At 39.6% G+C, this 21,022-nt stretch overlaps 1 protein-coding gene across 18 annotated transcripts in view; it reads right to left on the bottom strand.

Moving 5' to 3' along the window:
* LOC143280962 (ryanodine receptor-like) overlaps nucleotides 1–21,022 on the bottom strand; it is a 224,004-nt gene that overhangs the window by 163,371 nt on the left and 39,611 nt on the right. For 13 of the 18 annotated variants that reach the window (XM_076585792.1, XM_076585803.1, XM_076585801.1 and 10 more), the window contains exons 19-30: nucleotides 18,542–18,731; nucleotides 17,204–17,414; nucleotides 16,560–16,664; nucleotides 15,982–16,085; nucleotides 15,627–15,713; nucleotides 14,390–14,549; nucleotides 13,460–13,533; nucleotides 12,994–13,085; nucleotides 11,168–11,212; nucleotides 2,603–2,687; nucleotides 1,694–1,814; nucleotides 361–460 (exon numbers count right to left, since the gene is read on the bottom strand). In XM_076585792.1, coding sequence (XP_076441907.1) covers nucleotides 361–460; nucleotides 1,694–1,814; nucleotides 2,603–2,687; nucleotides 11,168–11,212; nucleotides 12,994–13,085; nucleotides 13,460–13,533; nucleotides 14,390–14,549; nucleotides 15,627–15,713; nucleotides 15,982–16,085; nucleotides 16,560–16,664; nucleotides 17,204–17,414; nucleotides 18,542–18,731 — 1,374 coding nt within the window. Of the gene's footprint in view, nucleotides 1–360; nucleotides 461–1,693; nucleotides 1,815–2,602; nucleotides 2,688–8,869; nucleotides 8,912–11,167; nucleotides 11,213–12,993; nucleotides 13,086–13,459; nucleotides 13,534–14,389; nucleotides 14,550–15,626; nucleotides 15,714–15,981; nucleotides 16,086–16,559; nucleotides 16,665–17,203; nucleotides 17,415–18,541; nucleotides 18,732–21,022 lie in introns of all 18 variants that reach the window. The other 5 variants (XM_076585805.1, XM_076585798.1, XM_076585793.1 and 2 more) reach the window with 4 other exon arrangements.

Consider the following 21,022-nt stretch of genomic DNA (forward strand, 5'->3'; position numbering starts at 1 on the left):
TTGTCCTTAGTAGTAAATAGGTACTGCATTTGTCCTTAGTAGTAAACAGGTACTGCATTTGTCCTCTGTGGGAAATAGGTACTGCATCTGTCCTTAGTAGTAAACAGGTACTGCATTTGTCCTCTGTGGGAAATAGGTACTGCATCTGTCCTTAGTAGTAAATAAGTACTGCATTTGTCCTCTGTGGGAAACCAACATTTACTTTGTCCTTTGTGGGAAACAAGACATTACATCTGTCCGTTGTGGGAAACAAAAGAGAGACATCACATTAGCCCTTTGTGGAGAAAACAAAGTGGTTTATCTAACTTATTTCCGCTCGCTACAGGCATGACGTCTGACAGTGACAGCAGGAAAACTCACAGATGGTTTTGTCATGGAGGTCCAGCATGCAGCCAATGGTGTCGCCCTCCTGCAGGGGTTTGCCGTACGCCTCGTGGGACCCGTGGTGCCACTTGCGGGCCTGGGGCACAGCAACACGCACTGATCGACACTGATTCAAAACTTGGGCACAGATACAAAAGATACACAGACAGGCAGACAAACAGACTGACAAACACACACACACACACACACAAACACACACACACACACACACACACATTCTCTCTCTCTGTCTCCTGGGGAATAGTAACACTCGCTGATTTACCCTCAACACAAAGGCACAGAAATAAAAGCCACACAGCCACACAGCCACACACACACACACACACACACACACACACACACAGGCCTTGAGAAAAGCAACAGTAACTGATCCACCTTCAACACTTTGACAGCACTGGAATAAATGATCACACACACACACACACACACACACACACAAACGCACATACACAGAGGCCTGGGGCAAAGTAACACTCACAGATTTACCTTCAACACACAGGCATGGAAATGAGAGAGAAACAGACACAGACACAGACACACAGACACAGACAAGCACAACACACACACACATATATGAACACACGCACACAAATCAATAAAACCACTCAGAAATTCATTTTGCCAGAGGACAACACTTACGTTGCCAAGGGATATTTTTCAGAACACCAAGTGCATGCTGCAAATGGAACCCATGTTTATCATCTCATCCGAATGACTAGATGCTCAGTTTGATTCTTCCAAAACTGGGAAAAAGGGCCGAGACCAGGATTCGAACCTAGACCCTCATGGACACTGGCAGGTAAGTGGTCTTAACCATTCTGCACAGATGCAACCCCTGTCAAGTGTTTGTAAGAACAGTCAGGAAATTTGGCAGGAACATTTTGAATTTGGTAGGAACACCCGGACTCCAAGCCACATCAGCTAACAGGCACAGACGCTGTTTGACCAAGACGTAGCTTGATTCAGCCACGTTCTCTCTTGTTCGGGCAAACAATTAAGCTGATTGGTTCACTCTATGCTGTTTCAACGTAAACATGCATGCAATTAGCAGATAATCATCACGTGAGAGCAAGGTTAGTAGTGACTGCCCTGGCCTTGTGATCGGTAAGTCTAGGGCCCCTGGGTAATGTTACGACAGGAAAGCATGCAGCAGAAGATGGAACTCGTCGGAACAATTTTGACGTTGGCGTTAACATCGGAACAACAAACTGCGATCGAGCGTAACAAAATACAGCGAAATCCTAACAGTTGGCATCTCTGATTCTGCCACCTTCCTTCACAATACTAAGTCCAAATGAAAGCTGTGTACCAGGTATCCATCAAAGCCATAGGAGTCTGCCCCGGCACCCACTTCACAGCACGACTCGGTGCTGGCTCTGGCCCAGCCCACACGCATGTAGCCCGGCGTCACCACCTCCACCTCAAAGTACCTGCCAGGTGGGAAAACAGGTGCCATAATATCCACTTCCTCGCACAAACAAACAAAAAAAACAACAAAAAAACATGCACACACAAACACATGCACCCACAAGCCTATTCTCCTTGTATTTCTATTTTCATGAGGACATTAAACAGATCTGATTGAGTGATTGATTGATTGAGTGAGTGATTAAGTGATTGAATGAGCAAGTGACTGACTGACTTACTGATTGACTGATTGATTGAATAATTGACTGACAACACAGATGCAGAACAAACTGAATTTCATGCAACTGTCTTTCTGGAAGTGATCAGTTTCCATGGTGAAGTGGTTAACTTTGCTGACGACGACTGGGAGGGTATGGGTTTGAGCATCATCGGAGGCACATCACTGGGAGATTTTCCGTCCACAGCTAGCTCCCTCCCAGGGTTTGAAACCACACCCTCACGGACACTTAACTGGCAGATAAGCATCTTAACCATTCTGCCACTTTTCTCCATCCTCCGAATCCTCAATGGTCAAGTTGGGAAAGCCCAAAGTGAAGGCAAAAAATCACTTTGTGTTTGTGTACATCAGATGGTCATAGTTTGTTTGTCTCAGTCACAATACAAATCCAAGTACATATTTACTTCTTTTTTTCAAAATGTCAATGCACACAAATTTGATTTGTCACAAACCTGGTACTGATTGTTTAAAATCTAATCAAACGGGGGAAAAAACACTATGTCTTCAAACAAAGAAAGTTTACAAAAGTGGAGCAAAATGGATGTTGTACAAACTATCCATCTAATGACTCACCACTTTCCACTTGTGACAGCGTATGTTTTCTCTGCACGGTAGGTGCGAGTGCGACTGGCAGTGTCAGAGGGTTCTTTGGTGTGAGCTGCTCAGATGCAATGGAAACAATGTACGAATAAATATAAATGAAATACATTAACAATAATTTGTACATGTAACAAAAATAACAAAAATGTAAATATCATATGCAAACCGTTTACTACACAAAATGAAAATGAAAAGTATTCATCAATTTATCACAGAAACAAGAATTGCACCATCTTCCGTATCATACAAAATAAATTTACCAGTCAACGAACCAGTCATGTGTACACATATTTTGCTTATATACATGTGTGTGTGTGTGTGTGTGTGTGTGTGTGTGTGTGTGTGATTTTTACTGTGTGCACACATGCACATGCACAAAATCCAGGTCTATCTTTGTGTGTGTAAGTGTGTGAATGTGAGAGGGAAAACCTGAAAACTTATATATAAAAAAAAGACATATTATTTCAAACAGAATTGTTTTCTCCAGGGGACCACCCAAAATGCTTTGACAAATAGTATTTCCAATCATGGTAATCATCAAAGTATGTTTAAAAAAAAACAACCAAAAACACACAAAAAACCCCAACCAACCTATCAACTCTTTTATTGCCACCTGTTCTGTAGTGTAACATTTCCATGTACTAGCTGATTTCGAAGTCATCCACTTAACAGTCTAGTAACTTCATCCTATCTATGGCAATTTTTCTTGTGGCTTTTTTGTGAAATAAAGCAAATCTATACGAACAAGGTAAGTGTTTCTTTGTTTTCTCCCAGTCTTACACTGTGTCAATGGACTGCTGGAAAAAATGCAATGCTTGTATGAAGTAATCCTGAAGTATCATTGTGACTTTAGCAATGACAAGGTTAAACATCCAAGCATTTACAAATATGTGCATTTCCTTTTTTAAATGGTGATCATAGTATCCCTCCTTAGTGTCTCCCCCCCCCCAATACCCCCCTCCCCCATCCCCCAAAAGGACAAAAAAAAAAGTATGAATGATAAGATCAGAGAATGACAAAACACAGCTTTCCCACAATGGATAACATGTCATGATAAATGCATACCATTAACGTATGATACATGAGTAAATGACTGAATATACAATGTATTTCTTTGCTTATTTTCCAGTTTTATTCTACTAAAACATCAAGGGCAGAAACAGGAAAGTACGGATTAGCTAATAAAATCTTCATTATCAAACAAATCAGTAATAGGGGTGGGGGTGGGGGGATCTGTTTCCGATCAGCAGGAAGAAAAGCCGACAAAAAGTATTGCAACAGCCAGTAAGCAATACTATTACAGACAATAGATATGATGCAACCCAAATAAACAAAGGCATAATGACACCTGCACACACCTACCATATCTTGTGAATCTACTGAATTTCAGCAGGTAAGTTATCTCTTACACAAATACTCTCTCTCTCTCTCTCTCTCTCTCTCTCTCTTCTATGTACACATATGTGTATCCTATAAAAACATATTTTTTACCATATGCTCTTGTTAAAGAAATTGCAACAATTATGCAGAACAAAATCCTTAGTATGGATAGAATTTTATAAAACTGTGTGTATGTATGTGTGCATGCGCGCATACGTGCGTGCGTGTGTCTGCCTGTCGCTCTGTGTGTGTGTGTGTGTGTGTGTGTCTGTGTTTCTGTGTCTGAGTTTGTGTAGTATGTGTCTGTGTGTGTCACTGAGTCTGCATGTGCCTGTGTGTCTGTGCATATCGCAGTGTGTCTATGTCTGTGTATGCTTCCTTGGTTTAAGAAAATTTTCCTCTTGAAATAAATGTCCCTTGTTTCACACAATCACACAGGTAAGTGCTGGACAGCAAGGTAACTTTCACATGTTTTAACTTCAGATGAACAGACAACAACAACAAAAAACAGATTCACAAAACAAAACAAAAAATCAGGCATCTATTTTGAGAAGAAAAAAAAATAAAGGAAATAAAACTTTAAAAGTGACCTCAACACTACAAAATCATAAATATATATTGTCAGAAAGTAATGCATGTGTTACTAAAACCAACCTGTTATGAAACAAATTTTCATACTATAAAAAAATGATAAGCCATCTTTTACACACCTCGGCTGTTTTTTTCCCCCCCGCTAAATATCAGTGATGATAATGCAGATTTTAGTTGGTACTGTCACTACTGTTTTGCTACAGGGATAGGGAGCAGATGCTGTTGGGCAGTTTCTGTTGGATGACCACATGCACAAGCATGGCTGGAAGTTAGTCTGCACTGGAATGGATCACACGTGATCTACAATGTCGTATTTTGTTTTGACTTTTGACCAAACTAATAAAGAACATTAATGATAATCATGATGATAATAATAATCATTATCAACATCATCATTATCATGAAATAATAATAATAATAATAACAACAATAATAATAATGGACATTATATAGCATACCATCCAGAAAACTGGCAAAGGTGCTTTATTAAACACGTGCTACTTTACATCAAATCAAACTATGGTCCTTTGAGCCTCGCCAACCACTAAGGCCATCTCAAGGCTATCGCCAAGTTAGCATCTACTTCAAGTGACAGGTAAAAAAAAAAAAGAAAAAAAGTACAATAAAAACTAGTCATTGCTTCAACCTTTTCACTCAGTAAGTTTAAAAACCTACCACAGTTTTTAAAATATTCAAATCTAATTAAAAAAAATTCACTTCTTTCAAGAAGTTTATTAGCGTCCACGGAGGGACATCACAAAACAAAGTCTTCAAAGAATCTGCCGTGAAAAAAGTCTGTGTCTAGCGTCATGCAGATCCCAGCAGTCAATGAGCACAAGGTTCAGATACTTTACATAATCATGGTAACATGTAATCATAAGATACAGACAGCACATACTGGTAATGTGGTCGCTGAGAACCACTCTCCCTTAACCCCTTGACCGCTGAACCTTGGTGAACTGAGCGCAGTGTGGGTTTCCACTGAACACGTCTTTGTCCTTAGAAGATATTTTGAATAATTATTCATTACTCCGACAAATCACATAATATTTGAATCAAAGTCCAGTTGGTATCTAACCTATGACTGATTATGTTTTTGTTATAATTGATTATGCTTAATCCTGTTACAGGAATGTATGAAATAATTATACTTTACTCTCAGTTAGTTCAATCTTTTGTAGTTCTTCCTGTTAAAGTTCTGCCACTTTTTATGTCTCTGTTCCTGTATCAGTCATCCCACCACCACTTCCCATCGCCCCACTCTCCACCCCCCAACCCCCACGGCGCACACGCATGTACTACTCCCCACGCCCCCTCCCCCTGTCTAATATCACTTGCAAGTGAAAAGACGTTAAACAAAAGAAAGACAGATCAGTGTGGCAGGATTTTGAAGTGCAGATACCACTTTCAGTGCACTTGTCAATGGCGTTTGCACATCAAAAAGTACTCACAGATGCCAACCCCTGTCAAGTGTTTGTAGGAACAATCGGGAAATCTGGAAGGAACATTCTGAATTTTGGTCAGAACACTCGGTCTCCGAGCCACATCAGCAAACGTACATAGCTTAATCCACCTGGCATAGACGCTGTTTGACCGACATGCAACTTAATTCAGCCACATTCTCTCTTGTTCGGGCAAACAATTAAGTTGATTGGTCCACTCAATGTCGTTTCAATGTAAACAAAAACGCGATCAGCTGAGCATCATTACGTGAGACCAAGGTTAGTAGTGACTGCCCTGGCCTCGTTATCGATAGGTCTTGAGCATCCGGGTAATGTTACGACAGGAAAGCATGTGATCATGCTATGTAGTCAAAAATGCACTTGTCAGAATAATTTTGACGTTGGTGTGACTTCGGAACAAACTGCGATCTACCGTAACAAAATATGGTGAAGTAACAGTTGGCATCTCTGAGTACTGGACAATCCCATGGGGCAGAAATTCAAATACAGTGATGACTGACACCCCGATCCGAAAACTTGTTAGCAAGAGTCATGAGGGTCTGGGAAAAAAGTGTTCAACCAAGTGACAGAATTAGTTTGCTGTTATTTAACAAGCTTGGTCCAAAAATCTCTTTTAATAAATACTAATAATATCAATAATAATAATAATAATGATAATAATGATAATAATAATAATGATAATAACAAAGCTCTGTCCTTGCCATGTAACAGAAGCAGGCCCATTCTTCTCTGTGTATATAAACCTACATAATTTCCATATTACCTGCTCACTTTGAAGAAGAACTAAAGAGCACGGAACAGTAAAAAGCAGGGAGGAGGCCGTGGGGAAGGAGGGAGAATAAGGAATGAGAAAAAAGGGAAGTTTTTCAACAAATTAAAGGAAAGGAAAAGGAAAGAAAGAAACACAAAAAGGGTGAACAAACTATCAAGCCTCTCGCTTGGTTTGCATGTCACTGCATAAAAGTTCCAATTCCAATTTTATGTTCCAATGAGAGCTCCTTCTAAATTCTGAAAAAGCCTACCCCTTCAATGTTTGACAACGTGAGTGGCAATTAATTAAACATCTGGCATCCTGCCATTTAGTTCTGCTTCCGAACTGTGGTCATATGTCACATGTTCAAGTCCCAGTCTAAACTTGGAAGAAACGCATACTCTTGACATCTTCTTGATGAAGCCAGACAATGTTTTACTCTCAGCAATACGGTGTGTTTGAATGCTGATTCATCACTTGCAAACTCTTCTGTCATTTCTTAAAATTGGTGTAGGCTGCTCGATACAACTTCACTGACACAATTTAAAGCCCTGGCTGGCATGCTGGCTTCAAACAAAAGTCAGGCATTTGCTCCTTCATTTTTTTCTCCTTTTTTTTTCTTCACAGCACATGCGGTGAAGCACACATGCATCTGTCCACACACTTTGACACCCCCTTGAAACTGAAACTAATTAACTAACTGTGTCCAAAACTGATCAACCACCACCATGATTGGATATATGTATCAGACACACAGCTGGCTGAGTGGTAAAAAGGTTTGATCCAACCACCAAGTGAAAAAAAAACACCAAAAAATCAGACCAAGTACACTGTAATATCTGGGATTATGTAAAGGTATCTGAAAGCTTTGGTAGCCCCACAGCAAGCCAGCACTGTCCACAACTAACACACACTGAAACCATGGGCAGTTCTGAAACATCCAGAGCATCTCATGCTGATCAAGTCTTATCACTTTCTATCACAGACTGACATTAGTCTACAGCTGGACCAACAGCAAAGTGAGAGCTGTATTATCAATGGTTTCTCTATTGCAATGGGAAATCATTTACAACTTAGTCTTTTGTGAAGGACTATGACTCTCAAACTAGGGGGCAAAATTGAACGGGCTCTTTGTGCTGCAGCCTTTGGGAGCTAGTTTGCCTTTGGGAACCATCCCAAACACCAACTGTCCTAAAGCCCTCTTGGCCAAGAGAGTGGGGATGTAACTTGGGCAAGACACTCTCCACTATAATCAAATTCTAGCCCAGATAGTCAGGACAGCAGTTGCCTCCTCTGCTGTTCTGATGGTCATAGTCAAACACGACTATCATACATACAAAAAAAAGAAAAAGAAAAAAAAGCCATTAATACTTTTGTCACAGACTAGTCTTAGCCTGGAAAATAATTTGCTTGAAAACTTAAGTCCTCTAGTTTCAAACACTGAATGATGTGACCAGGTCTAAGTCTGGTAAATGAAACAGTGCCACTGGAGAAAGCTTATCCACTACAAAGACTGGAACTGGAACCTTCACTTCAAAACTATCCGTACTGACAAGCTAGGAATATATACTGCGACAATAGCAAGCTTGGGGAACAAAACAATTTCATGATTTAATCAACAAACAGTTTGAAATCCTGGTATTCATTTATATCATCTTGAATTCTTTTATGGAAAATTCAAGTTACATTAACAAAACAGGCTCATGCACAAAACTCATCAACTATTGCCATGATGTCACCGGATTTAGAACATGATGAAGCAATATTACTAGATCATCTGCCCACTATGGCTTTTGATTCCAAACACAACATCCCAATATAATGAAGCACACTGCAGCAGTCTTCAAACTTTGACAACAGGGAATGGGGGAAAACGAAGCCAACAACAGCTGTTACAGACTGATGATATTAATTAATACACCCATCACACATAACAAGTACTTCTTTCTGATTAATTCATAATCAGTTTCAGGATTAATGAAGATAAACCACTCTCGTCACCAGACTCGGGGGAAACCATCAGTTAAAGAGTGTTAGGAATTCCGTGGTACTTACACATCCCCCTTTTTTCCATGTCATTTCGGCGTCTAACTTCAGCTGAACAACAACAGAACAGAACTCAACGTACACAACACAGTTTGCCGGATTTCTTCACACGACACAACAAAGTGTACACAAAGAACACCCTCATTTCTCCACGACAAAGTGCACACAAAGAACACCCTAATTTCTTCACGACAAAGTGCACACAAAGAACACCCTAATTTCTTCACAAAAAAGTGTACACAAAGGACACCCTCATTTCTTCACCACAAAGTATACACAAAGGACACCCTCATTTCTTCACCACAAAGTGTACACAAAGGACACCCTCATTTCTTCACCCCAAAGTGTACACAAAGAACACCCTCATTTCTTCAAGACAAAGTGTACACAAAGAACACCCTCATTTCTTCAGGACAATGTGTACATAAAGAACACCCTCATTTCTTCAGGACAATGTGTACATAAAGAACACTCTCATTTGTTCCTGATAATGTGCACATAAAGAACATCCTCATCCCTTCAGAGCAACATGTACATAAAAAACACCCTGTTTTCTACATGACAATGTGTACGTAAAGAACATCATTTCTTCACAAAAATGTGTACACAAAAAACACACATCTTTCTTCACAACAAAGTGTAAATAAAGACCACACTCATTAATTCAAGACAATGTGTACACACAGAAAGCAACGTTGCACACTGATGACGCCTAAGGTTTACACTCAAACTAAATAACAATCTGCAACAAAACGTTAACTTTCTGTTAATATCTACTGAATTTTTATTTCTAAATTTGTTACCATCACACTTTTTTTTTTCAACAAGACACTGCTGTGTCTAATGCTGGCCGCCACCTGAAAGACCTGTGGATCCTGAGAAGCACGAACAATTATATAAAATTATCAATGTGTGATGACACATAGGTCTGGGTGGTGGCTGTGTCAGGTGGAGACAACCCCACAGATTGCTCAGCCCTCCCCCCTCTCTCCCTCCCCACCATGTTCATATTCATGTACTATGCCACACCACACCACAGCGACTGGCAATGCTGTTGTTTTTTTTTTCTTCTTCTTTTTTTTTACTTTTTTTTTCTCAATAATTGTATATCAGTTCAGGATCTAATTCCTGTTTGTTTTCAAATTATAAACCACAAAATGGAAATGATTAACACATTTCCAACAAGACGGAAATGGCAAACACATTTTCCAACAAAATGGTAAACACATTTTCCAACGACAAGAAAATGACAAACACATTTTTCAACACTCAAAAATGACAAACACATTTTCCAACAAAATGGAAATGACAAACACGTTTTCCAACAATACAGAAATGACCAACAAATATTTAACAAAACAGACATGGCAAACATATTTCCAAACAACACAGAAATGGCAAACACATTTTTTCAACAAAATGGAAATGACCAAAACATTTTACAACAAAAAGGAAATCACAAATACATTTTCCAATAACATGGAAATAATCATTTTCTGACAAAACAGAAATGACAAACACATTTTCCAACGAAATACAAACATATTTTCAAACAAAACAGTAATAACAAACACATTTTCCAACAATTTGGAAATTTTTAACAAAACGGAAATAGCGAACACATTTTTCAGCAACAGGGAAATGACAGACTTTCCAACAACACGTAAATGACAAACACTTTTCCCAACAAAATGAAAACTGCACATTTTCCAACAACAACAAAAAAAAAAAAAAAAAAAAAAAACCAAACCAAAACAACAAATGACCAACACATTTTCCAACAACACAATTTCCAACAATATGGAAATGACAAACACATTTTCCAAGAGGGCGTTAAACAACACTCCAACACATTTTCCAACAATATGGAAATGACAAACACATTTTCCATGAGGGTGTCAAACAACACAACAAAGCCTCCTGCCTTGACCCAACCGTTTCAAAGAACCCCCAGCGAACAAACAACCCAACCCCTAAATGCACATCATATTGATTATAGCCATATAGAAGCTGCACAAGAAACCTAGGGTACAGGATCCAGCAGAGGTCAGACAAACTCAAACAAGCAACAACAAAAAACCCCACTGATTAAGAGACATTCACCTGCTGACAGAGGGAGTCTAACAAAGCCAGTCTACACCATTCACAGCCTTACCAACACCAGCAGACAAGACGGTTATACACCCATAGCCACTATTGAACAGACAATCACACGCCCATAGCCACTAGTCAACAGAGGGCTACACACCCGTAGCCACTATCATCAGCAGAAGCCTCCACCAACAATACAAATGCTGCTGTGTGTACCTGTTCTGAACCCCAGAGCAGCTAATCTACTCTGCAGCTTGCTTCCTTTGGCAGGCAGGGGTGAAAAAGCCATTCATCAACATCATTCCAGCTAGTGTCTACTCTGATGTTCTTGTTTCTTCTATCATGCTGATGCTTTAGTCACAATTAAGTGATGAATGAATTTTGTATAAAAACAATGATTAAAATATCATGACAATAGAACAATGTTGTTGCTGCGGCTGCTGTTTTCACTACGCACAAAACACAATACAGAAAATCACTTTTCTAGAATGCAAAAAATACTACACAAAAGATGACAATATGTACATAAAGACACCTATTCCGTCACATTCATGTCAACACAACATTCCTGAATGTGTTCTTCTGACCTACACATTGTGACAAAAAATCATGCAAAATGTCGTATCCAGCTACCTTTTGTCCTCATAACACCACTGCTTGAGAAAGCATGCATTGTTGTTCATGTGTATGTACATGTGTGTATGTGTACTGAGAGAGAGAGAGAGAGAGAGAGAGAGAGAGAGAGAGAGAGAGCTCTGAGAGAGAGAGAGATAGAGAGAGTGTGTGAAGGCATAATATTAGTATCAGACTGTCAGTATGTTGGCATGTGTGTGTGTGAATGTGCATACACGCCTCTCTATGAGTGTGTGTCTGTGTGCATCTCTTGGAGTGCATGTGAATGTGTGTGTCAGTAAATGTATGCATCACATTATATACATGTGTATGCAAGAGTATTCAAGAGCTTGTATGTATGCGGATAAGTACAGGTGTGGTTATTTGAACAAGTGCAAGAATGACCAAGCGCACGTGTGCATTTGTGAGTGCGTATGTGTGAATGCGTGTACATGCATGCACACACGCATGCCTGCATGCATGTGAGCCAACACCAACAAAAGACGTTGCCATATGTTGAAATATTACCAGATTTTTTCATCTCCCTTGCATCATCTTATGAAATCAGTCTTCAGACAATTCTGATAGCTTCTAGCAAAGATTGGGCATTGTCCACATTTTATCCCATCCACTTTGAAGCAGACAAAATCAGAATCCCAGCAACTAAAACAGGTATACCAATTTAGACTGCTGTCAGTCCCATTCTGAAAATGAATTTAAAGGTGTATTCATAGTACTGTCTGCATTTCATCCCATCCCAAAAAACTTACAGAAGAGAAATTAAAAGGATAAGGGATTAAACCTGGAACATACATAGTGCTGGTGTGTTTGTGTTCTTTTTTTTTTTTTTTTTACCACATAGAAATTATTTGGGAATTATTTTCTTCAGAAGTAAAAGATGAAGAAGTGCAAATGCACCCACACTTCGCTTTGCAAAGTTTAGCAGAATGTCTCATCAAACACACACACATGTACACAATGAATGCTGACAAAATGAGTGATATTCCACAAGCCTCCTTTAAAAAGTCCTAACATCCATACAAATGTGATGTACATTTTATCCTGCACATGTTTATTTTTCCTTCTACCAGTCTGTTTATTTTTCCTTCTACCGGTCATTTCAAAGGGATGAAACAAGGACCCTAAAACAAGAGCACCATTGCCTCAGTAGGAAAACACTACGCCTCTGAGTGAGTATTCTGAACACGGAAGAATATGTTACCGTCTCCGTTAAAAGCAAGTGCATGTGGACTAAATGTGGACACTGCCAAAGGTCATACATCAGCTGTGATGACTGCACTGTGTACCGTTTGACAAGGATACAAACATGACACAGCAAGTAACCAGCTCAACCGGTGACCCTGTACTGGCATTAATAAGCCCAATGACGCTGCATATTACACAGGACATTTGTTAGTGAAGCCACACACCTGTCATACCAGTCTCCCCAGTTTCACTGGTAGGGGCTTCAATGGTGTAGCCATAGGCAATCAGGGTTCGCACTGCTTCGTTTGATGTGTCCCTGGAAGACATAAACAGGAATATCTATCTATCTATATAGATATATGTATGTGTGTGTGTGTGTGTGTGTGTGTGTGTGTGTGTGTGTAGATAGATAGGGAGGGGGATGAATTTGAAATAAATATTTAAATACCATTACAGAAAATTACATCGTAAAAGTGAAGTCATCAATCTAACAAGCAAAACAACTGGTGTTTTCAAAGGGACTGAACCTGCTTCTGATGATGTGTGTGTTTTTCGTATGAAGTATCACTCTGACAGTGCCCTCACATGTTGTAGGGCTGATCCAGATACTGCAGTGCAGTTGCACTGGTGGGGTGCATAGTGTTAAAAATCACTCTCTGCACATCTTGCATGTGACTGACGTTCACTGACCTGTTGGCTTTCTTGATGTGGATGTCCACCTTGCTGTAAGGGACCAGGTGAGGGCTGCGCTTGTGGATGTGGTCCTGAAAAAAGAAAAAAGAGAGAGAACACTTCTTGTTGCTGTCAGACTGGCCTTTCAGGGCCTGATGCCACAAACTACTCAATTCATTTTCTCTGCAGCTCTTATCACCCTCACCTCCTCCCATGCAGCCCCTTCCCTACCTGTAAGTCTTATCTACAGGTGAATACAAAGGGTCTGAAGCAAAGGAAAATCATCAACAGCTGACTGAGAAGAAGCATGATAGTTGTGTCCAGCTATGACCATCAGAACAGTGCGGGAGGCAACTGCTGTCCAGACTATCTGGGCTAGAATTTGATAACAGTGCAAAATGTCTTGCCCAAGTTACATCCCCACTATCTCAGCCAAGAGGGCTTCAGGACAGTCAGCACTGGGATGCACCATAAAGGCCAACTACCCTTCCAAAGCTGCAGCACTTAGGAGCCAATGCAGCCTTACCTCCAAGTTAGTCATATTCCTTCACAAAAGGCTACGCTGTCAATGAATTCACACTGCGGTTAAGAGACCACTGATCATACAGCACTAATACTGCTGTTGGCCCAACTGTATGCTTATGTCAATCTCTGCTGTAAACTGAATGTTGAGCCGACTGGGAATACAATACAATACAACTACAAACCATATGACACGCTCTCCCTGGGTTAAAGCAGCTCAAATTTTAGACAAAGAAATTTGTTGTGGTGAAAAGTAATGCAATGCAATGCAATACAAAGCAAAACAATACAATGCAATACAATACAATGTAATACAATGCTATGCTATGCAATGCAATATATAAAATACATATACCCTAAACTACATACAATGCAACACAACACCACACCACACCACACAACACACCACACCACACCACCACAGACCTCAAACAGTCCGTAGGTCCAGCCATTCTTGATGCGGTCCCGGGCCCACACGTTGTGGGTGTTCTCGGCCAGCAGCTCCACCAGCTCCTCCAGTTTCTCATTCAGCGTGACAGCCGACAGGTCCAGGGGGCTGGGCTTGTAGCCATTGCTCTGCAGGTAGCTGGTGATACATCAGGCTGCGGTTAACACTTTTCAGCCCTTTAAAAGTCTTCTTTCTGCCTCTGCACCCTTCCCCAGCCTGGCACATTTTGGCTCAGCTGCATTGGCAGGGAGGGGTGCTTTGATTCAGTCATAATTTTATGGCCACCGCTCAACTGATAGCTACCAAAATTTACATGATGATTGAAATATAATTTTGACACAAGCTGCAGAAGTTTCAGGGAAAGAGATGCAATGTTTCATTAGTACCTTTAGATTAACCCATTCAGCACTTGCTATGCAGTAAGCCTTTTGCAATGCCGAAAACCAGATAAGAAAAAAACATGCAACAACAAAAAAACCCAACACTAATTGTTTGAATTACTCAGCTAAACTTTGCATGCCTGTGGAGAAGGAAGTTCTGTTCCAGTTACTTTCCTTCCCCTGAAGTTTAATACATACTAGCGCGCTGATGAATCGGTTCAAGTGATCAGGTTCCTTCATCCGAATACTACTGGGGCTCAGGCTGATAATGACAATCTGCAGTGCTCAGGCACAGGGTTGTAAGAGTTAGCCCCTTCACTGATGATCTGTTGTGAAATGAAATCAGTGCAATATGAAGTTCAAGAACTACTACTTGTCATGTCCTTCAGAGAGGTGCAATTTGATTTTACTGAACAAGAGGAAAGAGCACAAATAAAATATGGAAACCAACATCCTGACCTCTAACCCTGATCCTATCACAGGCAACTGCTCTTCACGTACGAGCAGCAGAAGCAGCAGTAAAAGGGTTAATACCACACTTTCAGGACTGGTGCTGTGAAGACCAGCATGCTGAGTTGCTGCAATCAGTTGTCAAAATGCCAAGGTAGGAATAATCAGTAACAGTAAATTTCGGCATTCCTCAGCTCCAACCATGCTGAAGTCAGTATGTTTTGTTTGCTTTTTCGTTTGTCTTTTCTCAAAAACTCTAACACAGAACAATGTCCATTGTTCTTTTCCCAACACAAATGCAAACACACACTTCCCCTCCCCTACCCTGTACTTTGCCTGGCTCAGTCACACATCAGACAAACCACCCAGGCACACTGTATCTTACTTGTTGCCCAGTTTCAGCATCTTGAGGCGGTTGTTCTGCTGCTGCTGCTGGTTGACACCAATGTGGTAGCCCAACGCCAGGAGAGTCCTGGACACACACAACAGTCAACTTTAAGAACGCTTCAATCAAACATCAGATGACCATGATAAATCTCTCACAAAATGACTGATCTTATTTAGCCTTACAAACTACAACAGCCCACTCCATACTTCTTTTAATTTCCCTGACCTGTTACTTTTGTATGTTAGTATTTTTGACAAATCCTATTTCAATATTTCCTATCATGTCCCAATCAAGTAGACAAACCAAGACACAGAGAAATCAAAATCCAAAAGAATATTATGCAGAACAGTACCTGAGAGTCTCGTAGGCCACAGTGATGACGTATTTTTTCTCAGACATGGGCAGACGTTCAAAGTTGGTCAGTGACGGATTTTTCTTTCGCTGAGGGTCACGGGTCTAGAAAAAAAGAATTTATACACTTCCAATATGAAGAAGAAAAAAAACGAGTAACAATCTTGTATGAAAAGAAAAAGTACACACCCTATTAAAAAAAAAAAAAAATGCAAAGAACTAATAATAATGATGATGATATTCATATAGTGCTGAATCTTGTGCAGAGTCAAAGTCTTTTTCTTCTTCCTCGTTCGCCTCCCATTATATAAGCAGCCCGGTGTCCTCGATAAAGGCTCCTCGCAGGGTGCCGTACAGTTTGGGCAGAGTCAAATCAAAGCACTTTCACACCAGTCATTCACACGCATGCACAACTCTAAAACTACCCTAAAAAAAATTCCCTCTCTCAATAGATCGTTACAAAATTTTGTGTTGTGTTTTCTCTTAAAAAAAAGAAAGCATTACTGTGCTTAGTCTCAGTGCTGTGTTATGTTTCCAACAAGAAAGCATTAACAAACACCCAGTCAAACAAGGACTCACTTCTCCATATGCCCAGCCCTGGTCGATCTTGGCCACAGCCCACAGCTCATGCAGGTTCTCAGCCAGCTTGTCCCGCACGTTCTCTATGTAGGTCGGCAGCTGAATCTGGACAATACAAACAGCAGCCTGACTTCCTTTTCCATGTTGTTGATTTTTTTTTCCATTATATCAGATAAATATTTACATTTTTTTACTCATCCTATGGCACCGAGTGGTCTGCTGGGCTTCTTCTCTTCTCCGTCTTCTTTCTTAACTCATTGAGCCCTGCACCCCAGCAATGCTCCGGCATCAAAATTCATCTCATTAAAACATTTCTTCACATTCCTACTTATGCATAAACCACAAGCAAGGGGAACTAACTTGTACAGTATTTTCCAGACGTGTCCTCAAGTAATTTGGAGGACAAAAAAACCAGTCTGTTTTCTGTGTTTTCAACACAATGTCATGGAAGCCTGTCAAGGCAGTAAGATCCCTGGGGTTGAATGGGTTAACTCTCTGAAGAGTGACTGGGGCTGCTGCACTGAAGAACTGTTCACCAGATTCCTCCAGGTCTGTCAGTTGTGTGTCTGTATCAGCTGGGCAAGAAACAACAAAAGATCAAGATCGATGGAAATGACTGCTGACCCCCGGCACAGGCCACTCACGTGAGAGGTGCTGACAGGGTTGGGCACGAAGGGCTGGTAGTCACAGATCTCTGTGGGTCCACTCAGCACGTTCTTGTTCAGCTCCCCAAAGTAGTAGCAGGACTCGATGCGCAGTTTCTCTTTGGGGGGCAAGGACTCGATCATGGGAGAGTGCTCATCAGGGGGACCGAACTTCAGCCGGCCGTCCTCCCCGCCAAAGACGTAGCGACAGCTGCGGGCAAAACAAGTGTAATGGATTGATTCGTGAATGGCATGCCAATTTTTCTTTTTTTTCTACTTTGAAGAATGAAGCTTTTTCTTTTCTATAACCTTTTCTTTACTTCAAACAATACATAATCAAATTCCTGAATGACTAATTCAGTCCCTGTGTGTGTGTGTGTGTTCTTTCTTTTCAGTTGACATCTTTTAATTGTTTAGTGATATTAGACAAGTGTGCGAGTATGTGTGTGTGTTCTTTGCTAAGTGTTCATTAAAAATATTATGAAATAACTTCGTGTTAATTATATCTATGTTAAGTTACAGTGTAATATTTTATGCCTGTTCTTTTACTGTGATTATTGATGACTGTGATTACGGTATATGAGATTTATGTGAACTTGGCATTGAAGCATGTCAGTTATGTTCTCATACTGAATGACTGAGACTCACGTACATTCTTTATGTTACATACAACACAAATGAATTTCAACAACAACTTAACGTTTATGCATTCTATGTCAATTATATTCTCATTCTGAATGAATATGATTCTTGAACATTGTTTATATAACATACACTAAAACAAATTTCTCTTATTGGAGATAATAAAGTATTCTGTATATGACTGATTTTCGTGCACTGTATATATATATAACATACACCACAAATGAATTTCTCTTATTGGATATTATACCATATATGACTAAGTTTCTCATACACTGATTACATAACATACGCCACAAATGTATTTCACTTATTGGATGTGATAAAAACATTCCATTTTCTCTGGGGGGGTTTTTTCAAACGTTCTTATTCAAAATTTTCTATTTTAACATCACAAAACAAACACCATCCAAATGATTATACACATGATAAAAGGAAACTGAAGAGAAAATGATACTAGGACAGATCAAAATTATCACCAAAGAAAGGTCATTTATAAAATGAATGCATTTAAAAAAAAAAAATTCAATTATCATATTTTGTGTTCCAGAGAAGAAGAACGCTGCAACTTGTGACGATTAAACCCAGGTGGAGCTGTGTATGGCTGACACACAATGAGCAGCTGGGGAGTAGTACCACTGAAACAATGCACATGACAGGGCAGCAAAAAAACACGCACAAAAAAAAACGAAGTACCTGACGGATGCTGACATGGTGACGACAGGGAAGAACATGCCGTCCAGGTTGAAGTCCTTGAAGAAGCCGCCAATCTTGACCCCGTTGATGGAGAAGGTGATCTGTGGAATGGTCAGGTCCAGGGAGCAGCCCACCACGTCACCCTTCTGGAAGGACATGCTGGACGGACGCACCTGTCGGGGCTTGCCACCTGACCACACAGCACAGTCATCATCATGATAAACATAATAGTAATAACGCACATGATTGTATGATTCATGATATGATATGATATTATATATCATATGATATTGTACGGATTCCTTCCATTTTTTTTTTTATTCTTTTTTTTTTTTTTTTTAACATACCCAAAATCCGTAAATGAAAAGTTGTATTTATTCCATAAATGCTACTGACTACTATGACATATAGTTATTATGGAGTGACAAGTACTGGTTTGATTATTTCCATGTTGTTTAGTTGATTGTGTAATTTATATACAAAATAAAACGGTGGTCGACCCAAGAAAGTATGGGTAAAAAAAAATTTTTTTTTTTAAATAGTAATAATGACAATTATAATAACTACAGTGATCACACTCAAAGTAATGACATGCTGGACGGACACACCTGTCGGGGCTTTGCCACCTGACCACACAGCACAGTCATCATAATAACAATCATTATGGTAATACTAATAACAACTACAACAATCATAATCATAATTATAGCAATGACATGCTGGATGGACACACCTGTCAGGGCTTTCCACCTAACCACAGATGATGATATTAATCATGATAATAATAATAATAATAATAATAATAATAACAACAACAAAAGTCATAATCGTAACAGTAATGATATTCTGGATGGACACACCTGACCACAGATGATAATAATAATAATGACAATAACAATAATAATAACAATCATAATCAAAAAAGTAATGATATGCTGGATGGACACACCTGACCACAGATGATGATGATGATAATAACAATAACAATAATAACAAATGCTGGATAGACACATCTGACCACAGATGATGATGATAATAATGACAATAACAATTATAACAAATGCTGGATAGACACATCTGACCACAGATGATGATGATGATAATGACAATAACAATAATAACAAATGCTGGATAGACACATCTGACCACAGATGATGATGATAATAATGACAATAACAATAATAATAACAATCATCATAATAGTAACGATATGCTGGGTGGATACATCTGTCAGAGCTTTCCACCTGACCACAGATGATGATAATAATAATAACAGCAATAATAATGATAACAACTGAATCGATCATAATCATAATCACAGTAAAGACATGTTGGATGGACACACCTGTCAAGGCTTTCCACCTGACCACAGATGATGATAATAATAATAACAGCAATAATAATGATAACAACTGAATCGATCATAATCATAATCACAGTAAAGACATGTTGGATGGACACACCTGTCAAGGCTTTCCACCTGACCACAGATGATGATAATAATAATAACAGCAATAATAATGATAACAACTGAATCGATCATAATCATAATCACAGTAAAGACATGTTGGATGGACACACCTGTCAAGGCTTTCCACCTGACCACAGATGATGATAATAATAATAACAGCAATAATAATGATAACAACTGAATCGATCATAATCATAATCACAGTAAAGACATGTTGGATGGACACACCTGTCAAGGCTTTCCACCTGACCACAGATGATGATAATAATAATAACAGCAATAATAATGATAACAACTGAATCGATCATAATCATAATCACAGTAAAGACATGTTGGATGGACACACCTGTCAAGGCTTTCCACCTGACCACAGATGATGATAATAATAATAACAGCAATAATAATGATAACAACTGAATCGATCATAATCATAATCACAGTAAAGACATGTTGGATGAACACACCTGTCAAGGCTTTCCACCTGACCACAGATGATGATAATAATCATGATAAAAACAATAATAATAATAATAATAATACCAACAACAACAAACATAATCATAGTAATGATATGCTGAATGGACATGACTGTCAGGGTTTTCCACCCGACCATCACTTAATGATAATAATCATGACAATAACAATGATAAAAACAACAACACGTACAACTACAACAATCGCAATCATAAGTAGTAATGACAACCTGGATGGATACAACTGCTGGGGCTTTCCACCTCACCATAATAATAATCACCAGAAGAAGAAGAACAGTAATAGTAAAAAAGAATACCAACAACAACAACCATAATCATAAGAACAGTAACAACAGCTGGCCAAACACACCTGTTGAGGCTTTCCACCCAATCAGAACAAAGGAGGTAGGTGTGTGGATGGGGGAGGGGGGTGGGGGGAAACAATCAAATAAGAGACAAAGAGAGGGAGATAGAAAGACAGGCATGAAACCTGGAGACTCCGCAGAGGGAAATCGATACAGGGCAGGTGACCAAGAC

This window comes from Babylonia areolata, chromosome 4 (assembly GCF_041734735.1).
Source record: "Babylonia areolata isolate BAREFJ2019XMU chromosome 4, ASM4173473v1, whole genome shotgun sequence".
Classification (NCBI taxonomy): domain Eukaryota; kingdom Metazoa; phylum Mollusca; class Gastropoda; order Neogastropoda; family Buccinidae; genus Babylonia; species Babylonia areolata.